Source organism: Vulpes vulpes, chromosome 11 (assembly GCF_048418805.1).
Source record: "Vulpes vulpes isolate BD-2025 chromosome 11, VulVul3, whole genome shotgun sequence".
Taxonomy (NCBI): domain Eukaryota; kingdom Metazoa; phylum Chordata; class Mammalia; order Carnivora; family Canidae; genus Vulpes; species Vulpes vulpes.
The window spans coordinates 48,673,872-48,697,436 of record NC_132790.1 but is presented as its reverse complement, the minus strand read 5'-3'; the positions used below and the strand labels follow the sequence as shown (position 1 = coordinate 48,697,436).

The 23,565-nt window shown below is 33.5% G+C and overlaps 1 protein-coding gene across 5 annotated transcripts in view; it reads right to left on the bottom strand.

Moving 5' to 3' along the window:
- CNTN5 (contactin 5) overlaps nt 1-23,565 on the bottom strand; it is a 1,288,935-nt gene that overhangs the window by 124,657 nt on the left and 1,140,713 nt on the right. For all 5 annotated transcript variants that reach the window (XM_072726266.1, XM_072726270.1, XM_072726267.1 and 2 more), the window contains 2 exons: nt 23,222-23,349; nt 20,942-21,117 (listed from right to left, as the gene is read on the bottom strand). In XM_072726266.1, the coding sequence (XP_072582367.1) occupies nt 20,942-21,117; nt 23,222-23,349 (304 nt within the window). The remainder of the gene's footprint in view (nt 1-20,941; nt 21,118-23,221; nt 23,350-23,565) is intronic.

The following is a 23,565-nucleotide window of genomic DNA, read 5'->3' as shown; positions in this document are numbered from 1 at the left end:
AACTATGTAATACAGCCTCTGATTATTTCAAGGACTATTTACAGGACTCTTCAAAGCTGCACATCTTTGAATTGATGGCAACACCAATAATCATATATGCATATGTATTTTGTCCTAAGATTTCACATTAGTAGGGCTTGACTTTTTCATTACATGTGGAATTCATGTGTGTGTCTGCCTGTTGTGTTTATGCTGGCTATAAAAATAAAGCATGCAGATCTCTTCCCCAGAAAAAAAGGACATTATTCCATTTTCTAAGCTTATTGTTGCTATTAGAGGAAATTTTTATTTAGTTTTAAAAGAAACTTTTAGTATTTATCAAGGTATTATGTATATACATATATTCTTAGCCATAGGGAAGAATTCTGATTTAAGACTATTTTTCCAGTTTGGAACTTCTTCAGCATAGAGAATTTTCTAATTCTAAGTACATCAAGAGACTTTGAGTTATCTTTCATTAATCAAGCAGGTATGCAATATTTAATAGAGAAAAAATGTGGAGCTATAATGTTCCTTCCTGAAAAAATAGTGTTCATTTAAATTTTAAAAATGATTTTATTGTTACTGGATTCCATATCTGGAGAGTTTTTCTGATTTTAGCCTTTGAAAATCACAGAATTTTAAAATTACAGAGAACATTAGGAGTCATTGACTCTAACCTTTTCATTTTGAAGATGAGGACTCAGAGAGGCGACATGTCTCACCCAACATAATGCAGCTAAATAGACAGAGCTCAACGCACATCAAAAACTCATGACCCCCCTCTCCCAACCTGATCTAGTAATCTCTTATCATATAATGATGTCGGTAAGTAGCATAATTTGATACTCTATCATTTCCATGAAAATTCTGGCAGTATCTATTTAAAATAAAAATAATTTATTCCTTTACTCTGCAACCCATTCCTGGAAATCTATGCCGAAGAAAGGAAATTGTTAATACACATAGATACAGAGGTTTAGAGATGTTTTCTATACCATGCTTCTTAATTGTCTCAAAGTAGAAAACAAAGTTAGTATTTTTTTAATAGGGAAATACTTAAATAAATTGAAGTATAGTCATACCATGGACTATTATATGTCTATTGAAAAGAATGAGTTAGAAATATATCAGTAATATGAAGAATTTTCAACATTTTTTAATAAGGGTAATGAGATACAAAAAAAGTATTTAAAATATGTTTCAACTTAAAAATATAAAAATATACTTATACATATATGATATTTATAAGATTACAGTAGGACAGAGGAAAATAGAAAAAGTATAATATTAGGATATTAGCAAGCTTAACTAGGTATGGTAAATGCTGCTTATGGGAGGAGAAAAGTAGGGGGGAATATACACGTATCATAAAAGCAGTATGTATGATATGATCTCACTTGTGTAACATGTGTCTATGTATGCTTGAAGACATGAATGAAAACATGATCACAAAAATTAATGGTGATTATCTTAAGGTAGTGTGATTTCCAGGGATTTTTATTCTTTTTCCTAGTTTCACCGTGTTCATACGATCTATAAGAAGATTGTATTTTATACATAAGTGGAAAAATCTATCTTCATTTTGGTGAAAATATGAAAAACTGACTTTGATTTAGAGCTGGAAGATATGGTTACCATGGAGAAGCGCCAAGCTAAGTGTTTTATCAATTGCAGATATTATAAACTAATTAGCTTGGGTGGCTAAAATGATCCATGCATGAACATAGCAATTCCTACACTATGTCCTAATGAAGAGTATCTTTCTGTTTATAACTACAGGTGGTCATTTAGAACTGAGTCTCTTTATGATTTTGCTTCTTTGAAATGATCTTCTTGAAGTATTTGTTAACAGAGTCTTCATATTTTACTTTGTTAAATGTCAGGCTGCTCTACACTACGGTTGTATGTTAACATCTATAGATGCATTATGTTTGTCTTCATGTGATAAATTGTTCTCCATATACTCTTTTAAAGTGTTTTTGAAAAGTTCATATTTTAGTTAATCTTGGGGAACCTGCTTTAATGTTGTTTTCTATTATCTTCTTTCCATTCCGCTCAATCTAGCATAATTGTGTAAATGCTGGCAACTGCACTCAAACCTCAAAAGCATGTTACCTTGCTTTTTAACATTAAGAACTACTGGTGAGTAACATCGATGACATAATAAATGTAAAACTTATGATGCTAGATGAGACCTCAATGTCTGGTTTTTTAAAACTGTTTTTTAGATGTTCAGATTTGACTAGAGCTTGATGTCACTGGGGTGTTCTAGTCTGGTAGAGTTAATCTTTGTTTTTGGTTTGGTCAAGAACGTTTACTATGTGTCAACCACCTAGAAATATTTAGTTGTATTTCTTTAAATTTATTTTTGTTACACATTGGATTTTTATACAGACTCATACATAAACAATTTTTGAATTATCTTCTAGTATATTGTCATTCAATTAAATTGATTCTTCAAGTCTTTTTGATTTCATATATTTAGATTATAATCATTACTAAATAAGAAATTTTTGGAGGATTTTCTGAAGAACTTTGATGGTATTTGTGGTATTCTTTGGTGTTACCAGATAAAAATCAACCTCATGGAAAATTGATTTTCTGCCATTATGTTCATAGATGGACGTAGTTTGAGTCCAAACTTCAACAAAACTGCCTAATGTGCACTATACTAATTATAAACTTTGTCAAATTTTGCACATCTTAATATTCCTTAGTCATCTTTGTTTTTATCTTCAAATATATTTTGGAAGTTCCATGTGGATATATTTCATGTGAAACAATCATTGAATGTAGAATTTGAAAGTGATATGAAATTGAACTAGTTAATTTTTTCACTTCTGTTTTTCTTAGTCTACTGTTATCACAGCTTTATAGGATAAGCTCTTCATTTAATTCTAGATTGTGAGCAGTTTTATAAATATTTTCATTCTCTTCAACAGTTTAAGCTGTAGCAAAATCAGTGATAACAAAAACTATGATACCAACCATTCATTAATGGGAAGCAACTGGAAATGTTGGCTAAAATGGCCTGTGAATTTATTTTGGGTATGGAATATTCAGCATGTTCCTCTTTTTAGACATATTCATAATCTTTTCAGCATTCATTAATAGCATCTGCTTTTGTTCTTATCAAAATATTACTAAAGCACAAAAGTCACTGCAACAATTTTTTGGAAGAGACATTTAACATAGATTATTTTAGGATAGATAAGGTAGCAAATATAATTATCTTCAGAATATGCTATTTTTCTGAAATACCAATTAATTCATTTTTAATTAAACAACATTTCTCTGTTAATTTTTTTTTTACTGTTGCCAATTTTCTATTAACAAGTAAGGTGTTAAAATTTCTTAATATTTTAAAAAGGAGAACATAAGCCATATAAAATAGAAAATGACTTTGTATAACCAGATCAAGCACTTTGGCTTAATTCCGTAAAAAGGATCAATTCAGATATTGACTACATAGTCAGAGCAGTTGATATTGTTTGTATTGGTAGTGATAGCATATGTTATTTTAGTATTGTGTAAATGATTATATTTCCTAATGCTCAATTTTTTCCCCTATATAACACTACATGTATAATCTAGCTTCTAGTTTTCTCTTGAAAATGATACTGTAAGTTGAAGTTAAGGAGCATTTGGCCCTGATAATTGTGTAGACCGTGTGGTAGACTGTTGCAGTAATGGCCCCAAAGTGTTTCATGCCTTCTTGGATCCAGACCCCTGGGCAACCCCTCCCATACTCACTGTCCCTTGTCCAGTGACTTGCATTAGTCAAGAGACATTAGCAAACATGGAAAAAACAGATGCTTTCAATGTGTATGTGCATTAGAGTTTTTTATTTTGGAATCTGTAACAACCATGTGGCATAACCTGGGCTGGCCTGCTATAGGGTGAGAGACCACTTGGAGCATAGACATGCCATCCTAGCTGCCTTCCCCCCAAGCAACTCTTAGTTAATTTGATAGCTGCCTGCAGATCCATATATAAGACCAAGTGAGAACAGAACAAACAACCAAACCCAGCTCAAATTACTGATCCATATAATTGGGTCACAAATTTTGTGAAATTCTTTTTGCAGCAAAAGCTAACAAAACAGAAATTGGAACTGTAATAGAATGAGACTTTTGTGGATCCTGGGAAAAGGTTTGCAAGTTGAGGAAATGTAAAAAAATCGTGGCCAGAGGACAGATTGTGGTAGATCACAAAAATGCCTGTAATACTCTGCAGTTCTTCCCAGCAGGGGTCTACTTCCCTACCGTTGAATCTGGTATGGCCTTTTAATAGAATGTGGAGGAAGTGACATTGAACAAATCCTGAGCCTAGGCCTAAGGGATCATGATGCTTCTGCTCTTGGATCTTGGAACCTCTATGTGATGAGCCTAGCCTAGCTTGTTGGATAAGAAACATGAGGCCCACTTGTCCCTGTTACCCTGGCTACTCATTAACATTAGTGCTGCAAAATTGACTAGCAGCTGACTACAGGTACATGAATCAGTCTTACTGAGACCAGAAGCTCACCCGAAATTTCTAATCTAAAAATCATGAGCTAAATAAATGATGGTTTGAAGCCACTAAGTTTTGTTTTGCAGCAAAAACTAATACAAACTATATTTATTTAATGCTCACATCTATATATTAGGATATAGGATAATTACTCCTTGGGATAATTACTCCTTAATTACTTCCCTCTAGTCATTCATAGGAAACAAAAAGACATGTGTACAAAAAGTATTCACTGATTTTTAAACTGTGAAATATTTTCTAAAGATCTCAACATCTCAACATCTAAAATATAACAATAAACAGATCAACGGATTATTCTAGTCAGAATTTTGGTATGAGACTACATGGGGCTGGAAACAGCAATCAGGGAAATGCCTCCCCCCAACTCCCACTCCCCAAAAAAATGTTGGCTAAGAAAAAGTGATTTTTGATATATTTTATCTGGTTATTCTTTTTTTTTAAATTTATTTATAAGAGAGACACAGACTGAGAGAGAGACAGAGACACAGGCAGAGGGAGAAGCAGGCTTCTCGCAGGAAGCCCGATGTGGGACTTGATGCCAAGATCACGACCTTAACCAAGGGCAGGCGCCCAACTGCTGAGCCACCCAGGCATCCCTTACCTGGTTATTTTTAAAGACAAATAGAATCATCTTATTGAAATGCTTTTATCTCTAACACTAGCTAAACTTATTTTAAACACTAAAGACATTGCAGTAGCCTATTCAGAATCATTGCAGATGTGATGGACAATGAACAAAGCATGTTACAGTTCTCTTACTTCAGTATTCCTTATTACTTAAATGATGGATAATGACAATTAGACTGCAGATTTAAGAAATACTTGTGTAAAATACTATCGCTATATTTAATAAGTATTTTAAAACAAATTTGTATGTTTTATTTGGGGAGCTATTAGTAGTTAAAAAGGATAAATGGTATTTTATAGTTTCAGTTAGGCTTCTTAATATGAAATACTTGAATTCTTTAGTACAATGTTATATCTTCACATGTCAATGCATTGCAAATGATTTTAGCTAATTTTGCTTCAAGACTGTTAATTCTTGGGGATCCCTGGGTGGCTTGGCGATTTAGCCCCTGCCTTCAGCCCAGGGAGTGATCCTGGAGTCTTGAGATCGAGTCCCACATTGGACTCCGTGTGTGGAGCCTGCTTCTTCCTCTGCCTGTGTCTCTGCCTCTCTCTCTCCCTCTCTCTCTCTGTTTCTCATGAATGAATAAATAAATTTAAAAAATCTAAAAAAAAAAAGACAATTCTTTGGTTTTGCAGATGTATAAACTATCTGATGAGAAAAAGTTTGATTTTAGATAATTTAAAAATTACCAGTTAGATTATTACCTTACCTTATACTAGTTGATTGAATGACCTTTAGTAATGAACTTAGTAATAAATTCAATTGGACATTAACTAAGTCTTTCTGCCAATGATATACTTGGCTATTAATTCAAATTTCCCTTTTAGAGTTTACTTCTCCCAATAGTACAATGTCCTAGTCTATAACACTTATCACATTAAATAGTTATTTAAAAATCTGTCTTGACTAAGAGTTCTAGAAGAAAAAGATCACACTTTACTCAACCATATGTTTCCTGTCCTAATGTAGTGCTATACATATTGCCCGTAACCATTACATTTTTGAAAAGTGAAAAAAATGTACTAAAATTTGTGCTGGTACTGGTATATCCCTTTTATCTTTGGTATGGTAGTTTAACAGATGAGCAGGGAAATAAGAAAGTCATTATGAGTATAAAATTATATTTGTTTATATAATAACTAAACTAACAAATACTTTATTTAGCAAATAATCTCAGGCATGATACCAGGTGCTCAAAATGGTTAGCAAAATAGATGTGATTCCTGTCCTTACAAATATATATGATTTAGTAAAGGAATAGATGTGAGTGGAAGCAGAAATTCTGATTTTAGCCTTTTTCCTTAACTGTTTCATGCTTTTATAATTGTCTCTAAAATAACAAGCAGCCTCCTTAAAGAATCACATACTGCTTCTCAGGAATTATTTCAATGACCCTGAATATTGAATCTCAACATTGCAATAATTAATTTCTTTTTCATATACTCCATAAAAAACTTCATGCAATATGTAAATTTATGCAAAACACACATACTTATGCTAAGAAACATACAATTTATCCCTGGATTTAATTTGGAAAAATATGGCTTTTTAAAAAAAATTTTTTAGTAGGAATGTAACTTGCTTTAATTGAACCAAGAATGATTATGGCCATTTACATAACTCTCAAAGGTGATATGAGCAGCTTTCTTTACAATGCGATTTCTATAGTAATATATTAGATGAGGTTTGCTTTAACTATAAGATCACCATTCGTTATTGGAATTTGGTATACAGAATCTCAGTATCTTTCATATTTTCCTCATGCTCAGTCCCTACATGGAATGCCTTCCCTTCTGTTTCTTTTCCAGGCATCACTTGCAATACTTATTCTCCTGTAAGACTAGGTGGGGCTCCCTGATCATCAGGGAGCCTGCTTCTCCTTCTCCTTCTCCCTCGGCCCCTCCCCCTTCTACTATGTTCTCTCTCTCTCTCTCTCTCTCTCTGTGTCTCTGAAATAAATAAATAAAATCTTCAAAAAAAGACTAGGCTCAGGTTTTATTTAGTTTGAAAAGTCTCCTTTGCTTTCACAGGTTGGACGATTTGTAACTTGGATTGAATTCCCTAAACATACTTCTTCCATTGCTCTTGCCATATGTCAGTTTATATGCCTGCTCCTCTGTTAAGACTCTATTCTCCACAAAGGCAGTGCTCTATCTCAGTTGTATTCATATTGTTCTATATCTTTGTTATCGATTACTACAGATCCCTCAGTTCCTAGACAGGTGCCTAGTGTAGAGGTGCTTAATAAGTCTTTGTGGGATTAAGATAAATTCAAAATTCATCTACTGTTAGAGATCTTGATACGGCTTCTTCCCTCCTCCTTCCCATTTGAGGATGTCTGCCCAAATTCTTGCCTCTGTGGAATCCACTGTAGAAAAAGGACTGATAACTGGGCAGGAAGGGCTGTCAAAGACTTTATATTAAAAGTCTTATTCCTCCAAACAGTGACTGATAAAATACTCTATAAAATCATTAATTCTTTGTTAGAGATAAAGGTGTTGTGATTTCCAAATTCTCTAGGTTGATCTTTTCCATTTCTTTTATGTGAGGAATACCACACAAAGAAAGGTAGTGAATAATAATAGCCCAATAGTTATCTCAAAATTTCTTCTTCCTCCTTTTACAAGATAGAAAAAAATATTTGAGAAGCTACCTACTGAGTTATTAATTCTAGGCTTGTAAAGTTCACTTTTGTATTGTAATATGATAAAAATAGTCCATGAAAGAATCTAGAGGATTTTGAAAAGCTAAAAGCTAAACACATCATAATACTTAAGTATGCTTTAGAATTTAATACAAAATGATGCAGAAAGGGAAACTGTCTTTATTCTTTAATACCACATAAAGTTTAGGATTTTTTAATAAGCAAACATGGTTCAGTTTACACTTTGAAACACTATTGATATGTAAGTATTATGTTTTAGACTGATTCATATTATTTCTCAAAGTTATTGTCAAAGAGTTAGTTTTTCAGAGGCCTGTTATATTCAAGACATCGTTGAAATTCTACCTTTATTTTGCAGTCTTTTATTTACTAAGGCTTTCAAAAACTAAAAACAATAATCTTGTGTAATATATTATTCCTACAAGCTAAAAATTCTAATATCAAGGGCCTTATTATACTATGCACTTCATCACTATGCAGGTTAAATTCTATCCCTTGGATACATATATACATGTAGGGTAATTTTTAAAAATAACAACAAACTTATAAAATATATCATCATTGCTTCAACTTGATAACTAGAATCCATTGTGTATTTCTCCTTCATTACCAACTGCTGTGGCTATTATTTCAAATAATAATAATAATAATTACTTTTAGCACAGTATCAAAAATATTTAAATTTTCATATGAAGCAAAATGTATAAAACCATTGATCACTGACATTCGTTATAACGTTAATGGAAGTTAGAAACTTTCCTCTGTTTGGATGCCTGGGTGGCTCAGTGGTTGAGCGTCTGTCTTTGGCTCAGGGCAGGATCCTGGAGACCCCGGATCGCGTCCCACATCAGGCTCCCTGCATGGAGCTTGCTTCTCCCTCTGCCTGTGTCTCTGCCTCTCTCTCTCTCTGTCTCTCTCTGTCTCTCTCTGTCTCTCTCTGTGTCTCTCACGAATAAATAAATAAAATCTTAAAAAAAATAAAAGAAACTTTCCTCTGTTAACAAAAATAAAAAGGATTTAGATTTAGATAGTATTTAAATAGTATGGTTGACATCTGTTTCTAAGTGGCTTACTCTCAATAGCTGGTTTTTTAGTTCATCTACTCCTACCTTTGCCAATTCCTTTAGAAACTCTACAAATATTTATAGAGTATCTAAGATATTTTATGCAGAACAATGGTTGTAACCCTTGTATTCTCATTCTTTACCTCATCTTCAGCAGTAAAAGCAATGGAACATAATTCATCTCATATCCATTTTGAGAGAATGTTCAAAGGATTAAAAAGAGAAGTTGATAAAAATGAATTCATGCACAATAAAATAATTCAATTACAGAAGCCAGAAGAGTGAGCTTTAATTAATGGGAAAACACACCAACAGAACATCTGAAGAGGCAGTAAGGGAGGGTATTTCAAGATGTTTTTCAATTCAATCTCAGTAACATTGTGAGAGGATTTTTTTTTTTTTTACAGTTTGGAGGTCAGTACAAAACATATGATTTTAATGTTTTAATAGTGATCAAATAAGTAAGGTAGAAATAGGCTGAGTTGCCCAGCTAAAGTGGTAAAACTTTAGAGAAGAAATAATCTCTTTATGTCTTCAATTTTCAAAATGCCATAGTGAAGAATTACAGATAGTTTTCATTCTTCATATCTTTGGGTTTTTTTTTTTAAGATTTTATTTACTTATTCATGAGGCACAGAGATAGAGAGGCAGAGGACACAGGCAGAGGGAGAAGCAGGCTCCATGCAGGGAGCCCGATGTGGGACTCGATCCTAGGTCTCCAGGATCAGGCCCTGGGCTGAAGGTGGCACTAAACTACTGAGCCACCTGGGCTGCCCTATTCTTCATATCTTTGTTTCGAAACATCAAACCATATTTGAAACAGCATTCATGGCAATAAAGTTTAAAAACTCAAAGTAGCTTGAATAATAATGGTGGCTGTGTCATAAATGTGCCTATGTTGCCCAGAACCTCAGTAGTGAGGCCCTTCATCTTTCTTCCTTCCTGGGGCTCAACGGCTTTATTCATACACCTCTTGCCTGATTCACAATGCTGTTCTGTGAATTGAATGAAATAATACATATAAAAGAGAAAGGGTAAAAGTTCTCTTCATGATGTAAAAATCTATTACGTATTTTAGCCTAGGTCTTAATTGGATAAAAAACTGTTTCAATTTTATTCTAAAATGATTAATTAAATTGAAAAATCTGCTTTATAGGTTTACCTTTAAAAATATACCCAAGAGAAACATATTTTTCACAAAGTGACCGGAGATGGCTCATGATAGTAAAGTTTACAAATATTAGAAAAAAAAAACTTGCATAGTATAAATGTAACCACATAACCATAGTATAAACTTTATAGGAGTGAGTAATTTTAGATGAATATATGAAAATCTTCCCAGCAATGAGAATAGTTGACTCACAAATTTTAAATCTGATGGATATTTATGATAATTTAATAGTAAACTTACTGAAAATATAGGAAATTTAAAATACTATCTCTCTTTTCTTTTGTGAAAAACAAAAACCCAAATAAAAACACCCTGGTGTTTATAGCAGCAATGTCCACAATAGCCAAACTGTGGAAGGAGCCTCGGTGTCCATCGGAAGATCAATGGATAAAGAAGATGTGGTTTATGTACACAATGGAATATTCCTCAGCCATTAGAAACGACAAATACCCACCATTTGCTTCGACGTGGATGGAACTGGAGGGTATTATGCTGAGTGAAATAAGTCAATTAGAGAAGGACAAACATTATATGGTCTCATTCATGTGGGGAATATAAATAATAGTGAAAGGGAGTATAAGGGAAGGGAGAAGAAATGGGTAGGAAATATCAGAAAGGGAGACAGAACATGAGAGACTCCTAACTCTGGGAAACTAACTAGGGGGAGTGGAAGGGGAGGAGGTCGGGGGGTGGGGGTGACTGGGTGGCGGGCACTGAGGGGGGCACTTGATGGGATGAGCACTGGGTGTTATTCTGTATGTTGGCAAATTGAACACCAATAAAAAATAAATTTATTATTAAAAAAATAAAAAATAAAAAAAATAAAAACAAAACCAGTTCCTACATCATAGGGTATTTGTGAGAAGTAAATGAAATAACATTTGAAAATTTTAGCATGTTGCCAGGTGTCTTGTAGGCATTCAGTGGATGAAAGCCATTATAATTGTTATTATTATTAATCTCTGTGCCCAAGTGCTTTCCCAGTGGTGGCCTTTGCCATTAGCTGTGTCAAGTTTCAGAGAAACAGATGGAGACTCCATTAAGGAGTCCTGGGATCCAGCGTCATGTGGGCTCCCTGCTCAGTGGAGAGACTGCTTCTCCTTCTCCTTCTTCCTCTTCCTTGACTCATTTTCTCTCTTGCTCACTCTATCCCAGGTAAATAAAGAAAAATCTTACAAAAGAAGAAAAAAAAAAGAAAAATCTTACAAAATAATAAAAGTTGTTTGGTAACAAACAAGCAACACTCTTCTAGGAACTTAACATCCAAATGACAGATATGTCCAAATTAAAGTACAAAATCATCGCCATCATCAACATCCATCCCTCCCTCCCTTGAATCTGTATAGCACTTAAAAAAGAAAAAGAAAAAAATGGGGGGCTTCTGGGTGGCTCTGTTAACATGGTTGCTGGGTCCCAGAATGGAGCCTCTGGTTGGGCTCCCTGCTCAATGGAGAGTCTACTTCTCCCTCTGCCTCTGACCCTCCACTCACTTGTGCTTGCTCTCTCTCTCTCTCAACTAAATACATAAAATCTTTTTTAAAAATTGTGCAAAAAATGAAGAAAGTAGAATTGAGCAGAGCGGGTGTTTAACAATAATTCATTCATAGCAAAGGTTTCAGTTTTTCTTTTATAACCATCCCTAAGTATTCATCATCCCTACTCTTGGGCATGGACTAGAGAGCTGGAGCATAACTTGGGTCAAAACACTCTTTTTGGCTCAGGGCAGTTCCCAGAGAGGAACTCAGGTGAGAGCTAGTAACCACCAATAGTTTCAATGGCTTAGAAAAGGAGTACCTAAATTTTGAAAGAAGACTCTGGGCAATAGACCATGATTTCTGCCACAATGGCCTTATGGTATCTTCAGTTAAAATGGATACAATTAGTTACCCTTCCTAGTGCAACTCATTTGAGCGCCCACAAATCGGTATGATTAATGAGAGAGAAACACAAGAAAACAAGAGGAAGACAGAGGTATTTTAAGAAATTGTCAATATTTGAATAATAACCTTTTAAATAAATAAAAACAAACACTGTATGTAAAATTGGAGTATTGAGAAAAAAGAAGAGTAATAGGCTTTGATGATTATCTAGGTACTCATTTCAGTAACTTGATGAACATATAATATATATAGAAAGTTTTACAGCTTTATGATTTAAAGATATTTTTATTTACTTATTTGTTTCATACATATATAATTTATAAAGGTATTTGCTGTGTTATAAAATAAGTCGTTATTAGATTGGGACAGGGAATAGTTTTAGAGTCAGTATCTATTGATTACTCATCAATGTACAGTTGCAGGACAACTGATAGAAATTTAGAGTAATAATGAATAGATACAATGGAAATTCTGAAATGAAACTCAAAATATTTGTTTAATTTTGTGTGAAAATTTACATTAGATGCTTGTTAAGCATATTAAAAAACTAGTAAGTCTAAGTAATTTATTATTGAAAATAGAATTAGGTGAGAATCCATTATAATAATCATCACTGAAATAAATTAGACAATGATCAAAGTTAAAATCGATGACATAGTTTTAAAAACCAATTGCGGTCTATCAATGATCACATTTCCAAAGAAATAGGTACGTTATTCCAGATTAAATTGATGCTTTAGTTGGATTAGTGGATTAGTGGATTTAGTTGGATTAGTGGATTAGTTGGATTAGTTGGATTGGTGACCTCTAAAACAGTTGTTTTTGGAAAACCCTCCTTAGTTCTTGAAGATGTCATCTGAGTAATCTGAGTAATCTGTGTGTAGTAATACCAGTAGGATCACAACTGAGTAAAATAAGTCGTTATTAGATTGAGACAGGGAATAGTTTTAGAGTCAGTATCTATTGATTACTCATCAATGTACAGTTGCAGGACAACTGATAGAAATTTAGAGTAATAATGAATAGATGTTGACTATCCAACTCTGTTTACTTTTTAGCCATCCAAATCCAGAGGCCTCATTTTGTTCATTTAAATATAGTCCACAAAAACAAACTTTCTGAGTGCGGTATTATGATGAAGATACAGAGCTTTTTTGTTCATTTAAAAGTCCATTTTTGACACCTGTTTTAGCTTTATGATACATGTATGTAGCTAGCATATGGGTGATATGAAAATTTACTAGTTTCTCCTCAATGTTTTTTAGTGAACTACAAGTTTACTTTTTTGTTATTGTTTTTCTGAGAGAGAGGACAGAAAAAAAGAAAGGCAATTTTCGTGTAGGCTATGCCAGGAAAAATCTGGTCAACAGCCTGTGTTCTGTGATCTGAGGGGATAAAATACCATACTTTCTAGAGATTCTCATCAGAGCTTTGGGATGTTTCAGGTTGTTGGACTGGGAAAGAGGAGAATGAGAATTAGAAAACGCTCCTTACCTCTTAGTAGAATTTGCTTTCCTGGATTGTAAATCTCAGAAATTAAATATGCTATTAGTTTACTATCTTCAGAGGTTAAGAGATTAAGAAATGCTTACCTGTCTAGGACTCCATAATTTTTTCCTCTTGGAAGTTTTGTTTTTCTCCAAAATTATTTTTCCATCCCATGTAAACGTGGGTTGGTTGTTTTTAATCCAACTAAAGCATCAATTTAATCTGGAATAACGTACCTATTTCTTTGGAAATGTGATCATTGATAGACCGCAATTGGTTTTTAAAACTATGTCATCGATTTTAACTTTGATCATTGTCTAATTTATTTCAGTGATGATTATTATAATGGATTCTCACCTAATTCTATTTTCAATAATAAATTACTTAGACTTACTAGTTTTTTAATATGCTTAACAAGCATCTAATGTAAATTTTCACACAAAATTAAACAAATATTTTGAGTTTCATTTCAGAATTTCCATTGTATCTATTCATTATTACTCTAAATTTCTATCAGTTGTCCTGCAACTGTACATTGATGAGTAATCAATAGATACTGACTCTAAAACTATTCCCTGTCCCAATCTAATAACGACTTATTTTACTCAGTTGTGATCCTACTGATATTACTACACACAGATTACTCAGATTACTCAGATGACATCTTCAAGAACTAAGGAGGGTTTTCCAAAAACAACTGTTTTAGAGGTCACCTAAGCAAGTCCCCTTTCATTCACTTCCAATTTTGCTTAAGTGCACATCCAATTTTGTGTCAAAAGTGAAGAGCAAGGAAATAAAACATTCTATTTTAATAACAAGATTTAACAGCATTTTATGCAGTTTTTAACTATATTAAAATCTCTGAATCAAATAGTTGGCTAAGCTGAGAAAATACTTTACATCAAATTATTTTTTCATTCAGCAAAGATCTCCCGAGTGGCCATTCTGTGAACATCCATAGTGCAAAGTAATAAAAAATAAAACCACATGTTACAGCATATTAGCTTCTTGCTTTTAGGGAGTCCAGTTAGCTTATTTCATGAATATATAAAATATTATAGGATAATATATTTTAATGGCATATTTTGTTCATGTTCATAGGACTACATGAAACATATATATCCACTAAAAAAGATGGGCTTTCCTTGTTGCTATGGGAACTACTACTCTGAGAAGTTAGTGAGTGGGTGGAAGAATTTTCTTTAACACAAACACGAAGAATGGATGTAGTACATTTTCCTAGAACAGTCTGAAAATTCTAAAGCCTTTGAGGATAATCTCTCTCCTTCTTAGAGACCAAGATTTGATTGGTCTGTCCTATTTGATTTGATTTTTCTGTCCTATTAAAATGACAAAGTAGCTTCTTTTGTTAAATTAGTTGAAAGACTGGGAAAGAGGCTATAAATCAAATATGAGCCAGTCAAAACTTTCTATTCTCTGCAGAGAACAGCAAGTTGGTGGATTACCAAGATGCTGGGATTCACAGAAAGACAAAGATCCAGAAGACAAGTAACCAAGTGATAAGGAAGGACAAGCCCTTTCCTTTATCAGGCAGGGAGAAGGTGGGCTCAGAATCTAGGAGAACATACTAGAAAGTACAAATATTACTAGTGAGTAGAATGAGCCGAAGAAATTGTGTGCCTTTGATACAGTTACTGATCCTTTGCTGTTTCATACACTTCCTGATTAGTTACTAAGTGCCTGAGATTATACCTGCTAATATGATGAAGGGGACACAGCCAGCGCTTGAGAGGTCCTCAGAACTTTGTGCTTTAGTAAACTCTGGCAGTGTGTCTGATGATTTCATTAATTTTTACATCAACATTGATTCATCAGGAGAGAAATTGGTATCAGGTGAGCACTTACTGTCTTCTATTCTGAGACTTTTACAATGCTTAGGAAATAGATGTTAATTCCTAAGAAGATAAGCTAGGAACAGAAGTAACCATAATAGGAAGACTGACATAGGCTAGAACCTTTCAGCTAATGTAAAATCCTTATGACACTAAGAAATTTGTATTCTGGTTTCTCTTTATGCATCTAATACTTCACAAAAGCCATGGATATGAATCATGTATGTTGTCTTATGATTCCCGTGCTTGATTTACAATTTATCATAGTTTTTCCTAGTTTCTAACACTTAGGCATTCAGATCTGGTTGGTAATGGAGTGAACTATTTCATAGGAGTGAGTTCCTCATCACTAACAATGTTCCAGCAGACACTAATATATGCTGATGGAGTATCAACTTAAGACAGACTCTATAATCTCCAATATCCCTCACAACTCTGAGATAAATATCTTTTCCCATCTTAGGTTGCCTTTCGCTTTCTTCTTTTCCTATTCTAATGAGGTTTAGGTCAAGTAGCACCTTCTCTTCAAATAATATTACTTCATATAGTTGTTATGAGGAATTGATAAGCTATTGTGTGTTTGTATGTATATATATAAAACAGATATTTATAATATATATAATATATATAGCACATATTATGTGTGTGTGTGTGTATGTGTGTGTGTGTGTGTGTATATATATCTATTAGCTGAGTACTTGGCATATAAGAGGTACTAAATTAATTACTTGCCTTCCTCCAAAGTGATAAAAATTCACATTAGTCTGTTTCTTTTCTGGCCTCCAACAATATTTGGCTATAATAATAAATAGTAATCATTTTTATAGTCATATTTTTCTTGAATTATTTAATATTCTATGCTATTTTTATATTTCTTAAATATTAGAAACAAATCATCCTTTTATTTTTGTTTCCCACAGTTTATCAACAAGGGATGAATACATATGGTCAATGAATATGGAAAAGGTAAGTTTTATAAAGAAGAACCAATAAATAATGCTGTTTACAAATCACACTGTATTTAATCTTGTCACCCTAATGTATTATTCACGTGGCCTGGAAAAGTCTTATACTTCAGTTTCCTCATTAAAAATATGGGGTCAGGGATCCCTGGGTGGCTCAGCGGTTTAGCACCTGCCTTCAGCCCAGGGCCGTGATCCTGGAGTCCCGGGATCAAGTCCCACACCAGACTTCCTGTATGGAGCCTGTTCCTCCCTCTGCCTGTGTCTCTGCCTCTCTCTCTCTCTCTCTCTCTCTCTCTGTCTCTCATGAATAAATAAATAAAATCTTAAAAAATTTTTTAAATGGGGTCAAATATCCCTACCATGCCTTCCTGGGTACATCGTTATAACCAGACATATGAAGGACCATTCAAATAATGCACTTTTACTTGGTTGCCCATTAGTTACAACTTAGAATGTTTGGCAAATTTGCAGTGGAAAGGGCAATTCTTCTTTAGCAGACCATCCTGATTACAAATGGTTAAGTTTTTACTCTTCCAAAAAACAGAGCAGATTGCAGGCTGCCATAATATTGAGTATAACTGTTCTTTACATATCATAGTGATTAAAAATAGCTTACATGTGTAATGAATAATTAGGAATTTCAAATCTCTGAAAAACAATGCATCACTACAGTTTTCCTTTTAAGACTGCAGCTTTGGGGCTACCTGACCATGTTCAGGTGCTGTCCAGACATCCTAAAGGATTAAGAGGTTCTTGAAGACTTCTGACCATTATAAACAATATGTCAAACACAATTGCAAATGCCTTATTTGATAATAAGATGGTTATTTAACACCAAAGCTTTTAATGGTCAACCCTTCATTGCTAAAGCAGTCTAGAATGAACATAAGCTGTCTAAATAGTCTTCCTAAAAAACAAATCTGAATCACATGGGCTCTGCTACATTCCAAATACAACCTCAGTTCCATGGCTTGAAAATCAGTGTCTTTAATAGTAAGGTCTCTGCTGCTTTAAAAAAAAAACTATTCAAAAATATTGACTTATTGTGTACTATGTGCCCTCACTGTGGTGTCAAGGCCAGTGGTTCCTCACTGCTCCTGAAACATGTTGTAAACTCTTTTGCCTCTCTGTCTTTGCTCTACCTGTTTATTCTCCTCACCATCTGGCAGGATCCTACCTCTCCAGGTTAGGTTCAAATTCCAACTCCTTCTGCCAGCCATACCCACATGGTTCTCTGGTGATAACACTCCTACAGCAGGTCACTAGCCCATCCTGCACTGTATCCCTTAAACTATGTTCTATTAGGAGTCAAGGCCTGGGTCTTTTACTTTGATCCTCCACAGTACTTAGTACTTAGTTTGTAAAACTGAACTGAAATTAATATCTTAAGAATAGCTTCACTAATTTGCCAATTTAGTTAATTCATATTATTGTCAAAAAAGTGACTTGGGTGAATTGGATTAAATGTTTATGTATGTATTAATTGGATTGCTTGGACTCTTTTAACAGTGGTTTTAGTAATTTGGATTCACTTCAAATCAGTCAAATTATTGGATTTGTGAAACATGGAGTAAGTAAAAAGGGGCAAGAGAAATAGAAACATTTCCATTATAGATGTTTTAATTTAAATTTCAAAGGAATAGCTTTTTTTTTTAAATGGATGTGATTATATGTTTATCTACTCACTCTCTCACAATGCGGTGTGAAAGCTATTTTATTTAAAACAGCAGTGTATATAATAACATTGTACATAGATGTTATGATAGCTATACATAAACATTTGTCTACAGCTTTACCTAAAAAGCAATGACGTGGGGCAGGCTGGGTGGCTCAGCGGTTTAGCACTTGCCTTCAGCCCAGGGTGTGATCCTAGAGTCCTGGGATCCAGTCCCACGGCGGGCTCCCTGCAGGGAGCCTGCTTCTCCCTCTGCCTGTGTCTCTGCCTCTCTCTCCCTCTGTGTCTCTCATGAATAAATAAAATCTTTAAAAAGCAAACAATGGCTGTGTATAAAAGATAGCAGTACACTTAGCTGAAAAGTAAAGAAGTTCATGAAGCGGTATTTTGCCACCTACAAGATGCTAAATATCAACAGCATTGGTACTCCCCACCCCCTCACCCCCCACCCCCGCCGAGAGTTGATTGATTCACTTGACACTATGCAGTGTTAATGTGCTTAAAATTACACCTCTCTTTCTTTTCCGATTTACCCTATTCATTCACCCACTGGTGGGTGAGGTCCTGGGGCAGTTAAATCAAATCAAAGGCATACTTGATTCCTGTTCCTGCTTGAGTCCCTGAGTCTGTGTGGCTTCCTTACTCTGTTGTGCCAGCCTAGACCCCTGAGGTCCCTTCAATGGCTCTCCTCTGAAACTTAGAGCAGGCCATAGATCGCCTTCTCTCTGAGCTCTGTCCTGTCCCTCTTATTTCCAGAATCTTCAGCTGGCATCTCAACAGAAAGTAGCCTACAAGTCCAGAGGCCTTCTCAAAACTCCCTAAAGCTTTTATAATACTTTTACTTCTTCTCCTAAAACATATTATTTGGGGGATAGAATGTCTTTTTCTTTTTTCTCTCTGACTTTTCAGTGTCATAAAATGGAATTTTATCCAGTGTATCCTTGAAGCCAGACAGGGCCCAATCAATGTTCAAGATAATTGAAAGAGGAGGATGATTTCTTTTACACCTTGCAGTTTTGAAGCTTCCAAATATTTTTAAGTACATACATATTTCTCTTAATTATTCTAAGTATACTAGAATGATGAATGCTAAATTATATTAAAACTAAATATTTTTCTCACTTCTCAGTATGATAATTTGCTCTGTTTTTTCTTATATTCTATAGTTTCTTATCCCTTATGTCATCCAGAGTCTAATTTTAATATGACTCGTAACCATATGGGTTGGCACGGATTAAGGAGTCAATTTTGTACTACTTAAGGGCAAGAATAGCATATATATAAAAAGAGGGGAACAGCAGGTGTTTTTAACTCCCAACCTTAAGAAATATATAAAAGGTATATATTGCTATAAATGAATGATACCAAACCAGAGTGATAATGTCTAAGAGGCAGAAACAAGGAAACATAATTTTACCAGGACAATTAATATCTCTGTTGGTATTTTAAAATAGAGAAGGGACCTGTTTACTTGGAAAAAACCCACCAATATTCATTTTAGATATTTTTTACTTTCTATATCTGATCACTCAAAATGAATGTTTACAGATAATCCTAGGAAGATATATATTGTCTGATATATTTTCTGTTTCAAGTGTGATATTTTTGTATCACATTTTTCTTGTTCTGTTTCTTTGGTTCACAATCACGAAGGAAATGTTGACCGCACGTGAAGGAAAGGAAAGTCACAAATTAGAGGAAAATGAGCGTAATTTAGCATGATCTAAATATTTTACATATAACATAATCACTAATAATTAAAATTAATTTATCTGGTTAGATAATGTAATTGGTAATTATTTCTTATATATATATAGCCTCTCCCATTAATTTCAAAAAATAAATCAGGGTGAAAAGAAAAATGTAGAAGAACATGTTTAATTGTGATTACATTGGCAAATGCAATAAAGATAGCTCATCATTATTCTTCTTCTAATTGAAATTTATCCAATTCTAAAGTGAGAAGGGACCTTAGAAATTTTCCAACTGCAACTCATTCACTTTACTCCTCTATGAGTTAAATGCCCAGGAAAGCCAAGTGACTGGCTTTTTGTTACAAAGCTAATTAGGGACTGCGCTGGGACTTGACCCAGAAAATTCCTGACGTTGGGTCTAGGATTTTTTTCCCTGTATCATATCACCTGTAAAATAAAATTCAATCTAAACTGAGCTTTACATATGTTTGGTCTTACTACAGGTGTGGTTTTCTAGTGTTTCCCAAAGTGTCTAGAGAAGAATAAATGGATAATAATAGAGAAGCATTTTCAATTGGATTTGGAGGCATAAATTGCATTTGGATCCATATAAAAGGAGTATTTCAGCCAAAATATCTCTCTGGTACCTTAGTTCCATCATCCTTCTCATTATGTCATTATGTCACTATTTTATGTTAAGAGTGTGGGGTAAGGAGGTCTTTTTTCACTTCTCTATTGAGAACACTGTGGTGTTCTATACGATTTGGTTCAAAAGATCTCCACTGTATTTAGTTGACTGCCACATAGATATTACAAAGAAAGAACTTGGTAGACAAGAAACAAATATATCTGTAAATGTTTATCTAAGGCTGACATGTTGCATGTTTATGCTCTAAGCTCATGTTTAATTCTTGTGAGGAATTAAAGAATATCCAAAATTACTATTTCTTGAGGAATAGGACAAGCAGGCTTATTTCATTTATTTATTGAGTCATAATTACTGTTAACCCTGCTCTAAATAACAGTATTATGTAACAATATAACTTTTAAGAAATAATGTGTAAATATATTGATAATATTACTCAAGTAAATAAAAGTGGGAAAAACAGATTTGCATAATGAAGAATTTCCAATTTCTTATTGGGTTTTAAAAAATACTTTCAAAAAAATAAAAAAATACTTTCAACTTGATGTAACATAAAATAATGAAAGAAAATAATTGAATCAAATTGATTTTTTTCCTATTTTTCCTTAACATTTCATAGATAAGAAAGATTTACATTTAAGTGTAAATTTAAAAAAATCATTAGTACTCAACAAATAAAAGTGTATTAACTTACGGCCCTGATGCTTTCAAAATGTCCACCTTCTTTCTCGAAATCAATAGGCTGTCCTTTTAGTGTCCAGTAGAAAGTGATATCCAAACTAGCATCATGAATTGCTTTGCAATTAAGGACAATGCTTTCTCCCACTGTTAACTCTGTTCTTTTAGGAGTAAGTTCTATTCTTGTAGGTTCTATAGAAATAAAAATACATTAATTAACATAATCAACACATAGTATTTCCCTGTATTTATATTTTCAATAAAAGAGAAAAATTTAAGCAAGGAATCTAGGCAATGCAGTTGCTCTAGATGCACATCTTTAAGTAAACTATTATTACTTGAAATACTACTTTTCTGTGTGTGCTAGGACATTTTACTATGCTTGTGCAGGGGACTGATGATTTAAAAATTACTATTCCATTAAGAAGTAAACTTGGATGAAAAAGATAAGAAAATACATAAGTATAAGCAGCATTTGGCATTCCTGAAGAGAGAAAATTAGAAAAGAGAAGCCATAGCCTCCCTGTCTACCTTCAAGGATCAACACATATAAATAAAAGGATTTTCATCATAAAAAAATGTTCCATATCTAAGGAGGAAAAATTCAGGTGAGTTCACTTCTTTAAAGGTTATAGGAAGCACCTGCCCTCAAATTACTATTTTAACAGAGATAAAAATATAATACTGTTATTATACTGATTTATATTGGCTATATACTCTACAAAACCATTTTATGAATAGAAAAAAAGCACTGCTATCTGATTATAAAATAATCACTTTTGATAAATTGTGGATGCTTTAGTTGAGATCCAGAGAAAAATAAAGGCAAATTATTGAAGGGAAAAATTTTTTGAGAAAAAATTTGGGTGCTTGATTACTTAATGATTCAATTAAATTTTAAAAAATAGACACATTTTATTGTGTCGGGACAGCTTTGAAACAATAAAGGCTAATACTGCTGTACATCTAAGGGTTATTTAGCTATTGACCAAATAATTGGCATTTTTTTTTCATAAAATAGGGAGGTGATAGAGATAGGATTTTGATTTAGTATTTTTTCCTAATTAGATTCCTGATTATAGGTACCTTAAAAAGACTGAAACAAATGATTGAAAGTCAGGTTAATTTTTCTATTTATTCTCTGTTTTTGGCAATAGAATAGTCTGATGAAGCAGATATTCCTTGTGGCTTTCTAAGTTTTGGCTTCATCAGAGAAGACAGATAATCACAGCATATTGTAGTTTAACTTTGTGAGAATTGGAATGTTCTGAGTAACTAAATATTTCATTTAACTCTTGATTAACAGAAAACTTTTTAGTTATTATTTAAAGATGTCTGTGAATCCAGCATTGCTTAATATGACAATGATTGTTTAGTACAATAAGACACAGACTAGCAGACAGAGATGGATTCCCATAATGTATGCTATAAATGAAGTCATCTTTTAAATTATCTTCTTTTCTTCCGTTAATGTTTGCTTCTTTTCTAAAATATCAGAGTGCTGGCTATTTTAATGACATTTTTATTTTTATTTTTAAAGAAAAAAACTCAACATTTCTATGTTTTTGTAACCAAATATGATTCACTATATAATACATGCCCACATGGAAAAAGTTGATTCACAATACAGTTCAGTTGTGAAAAATCTTTCTTTGTCAATTGATGTGATTTTCTGTCTAATATACGGGATTTTCTTAGTAGTAAACAATATGTAGTCTCAAAAAATGCCTTATAGGCCAAATCTAGTTCATGACAGAAATAGAAAACTAATAGAAACATTTAAGGGGCAATATTTATAACACTAAAAAATGACAGCACATAAAAAATTCCACTGATGCAAACACCAAAGAGCAGCTCATGCAAGCATTGATCTGATACACACTCTTGACAGCATACATTCATGCCCTCCTTCTGCCCCAGATCCCCAGTTAACAAAAGTTAACAAAAGAATATTACTGATTGATGCTAAAATTAATCTTGATGGAGGAAAAATATTTTTATACTTTTGGAATGCTTTTAAATTTTGAGACATTAAAATTTCAGAATGCTTTCTTTATATCCTCACATACTTTGTTCAAAGCAAAATATTTAAATTTCCACCAACAAGGTATGCCATCCTTTATGGTTTCCTAAATAATGAAAAGGGACAGCTTGGCTGTTTTAGTTCTATGTGTGCAATCAATAGGATCATGCACACACAGACGTGCAAGCACATTTTACATGCATATTATATTTATTCACTTTCTAACAAAGCTATGAAACTATGTTTATAGCACAGTTAGCCACATTTTCTTACCTTTTACAGATACTGAAGCTATGATTTCAGAAGAACCAAAGACATTTTCCCCTTGGCAAACGTACTTTCCCTCATCTGATTTAGAAGCATTTAGGATCCGTAGACTTCCGTCTGGAAGATTAGCTATTCTGAAAATTATTAAAAAAGGTTTTTTCCTCTTTTACTGCAGATCAGCTAAGTGGTAAAAAATTCTGAAGACGTCTGAAACCACCACCATGGTAATAATAAATAAGATAAAGAGATCACTGTGAAAATATGCAGTGACAGTAGAAATGGTTTACCCTTCAAGAAATTGTGCAATAAACCCACTTAATAACTTCTCATATTTAAAAGGGTTAGAGAGT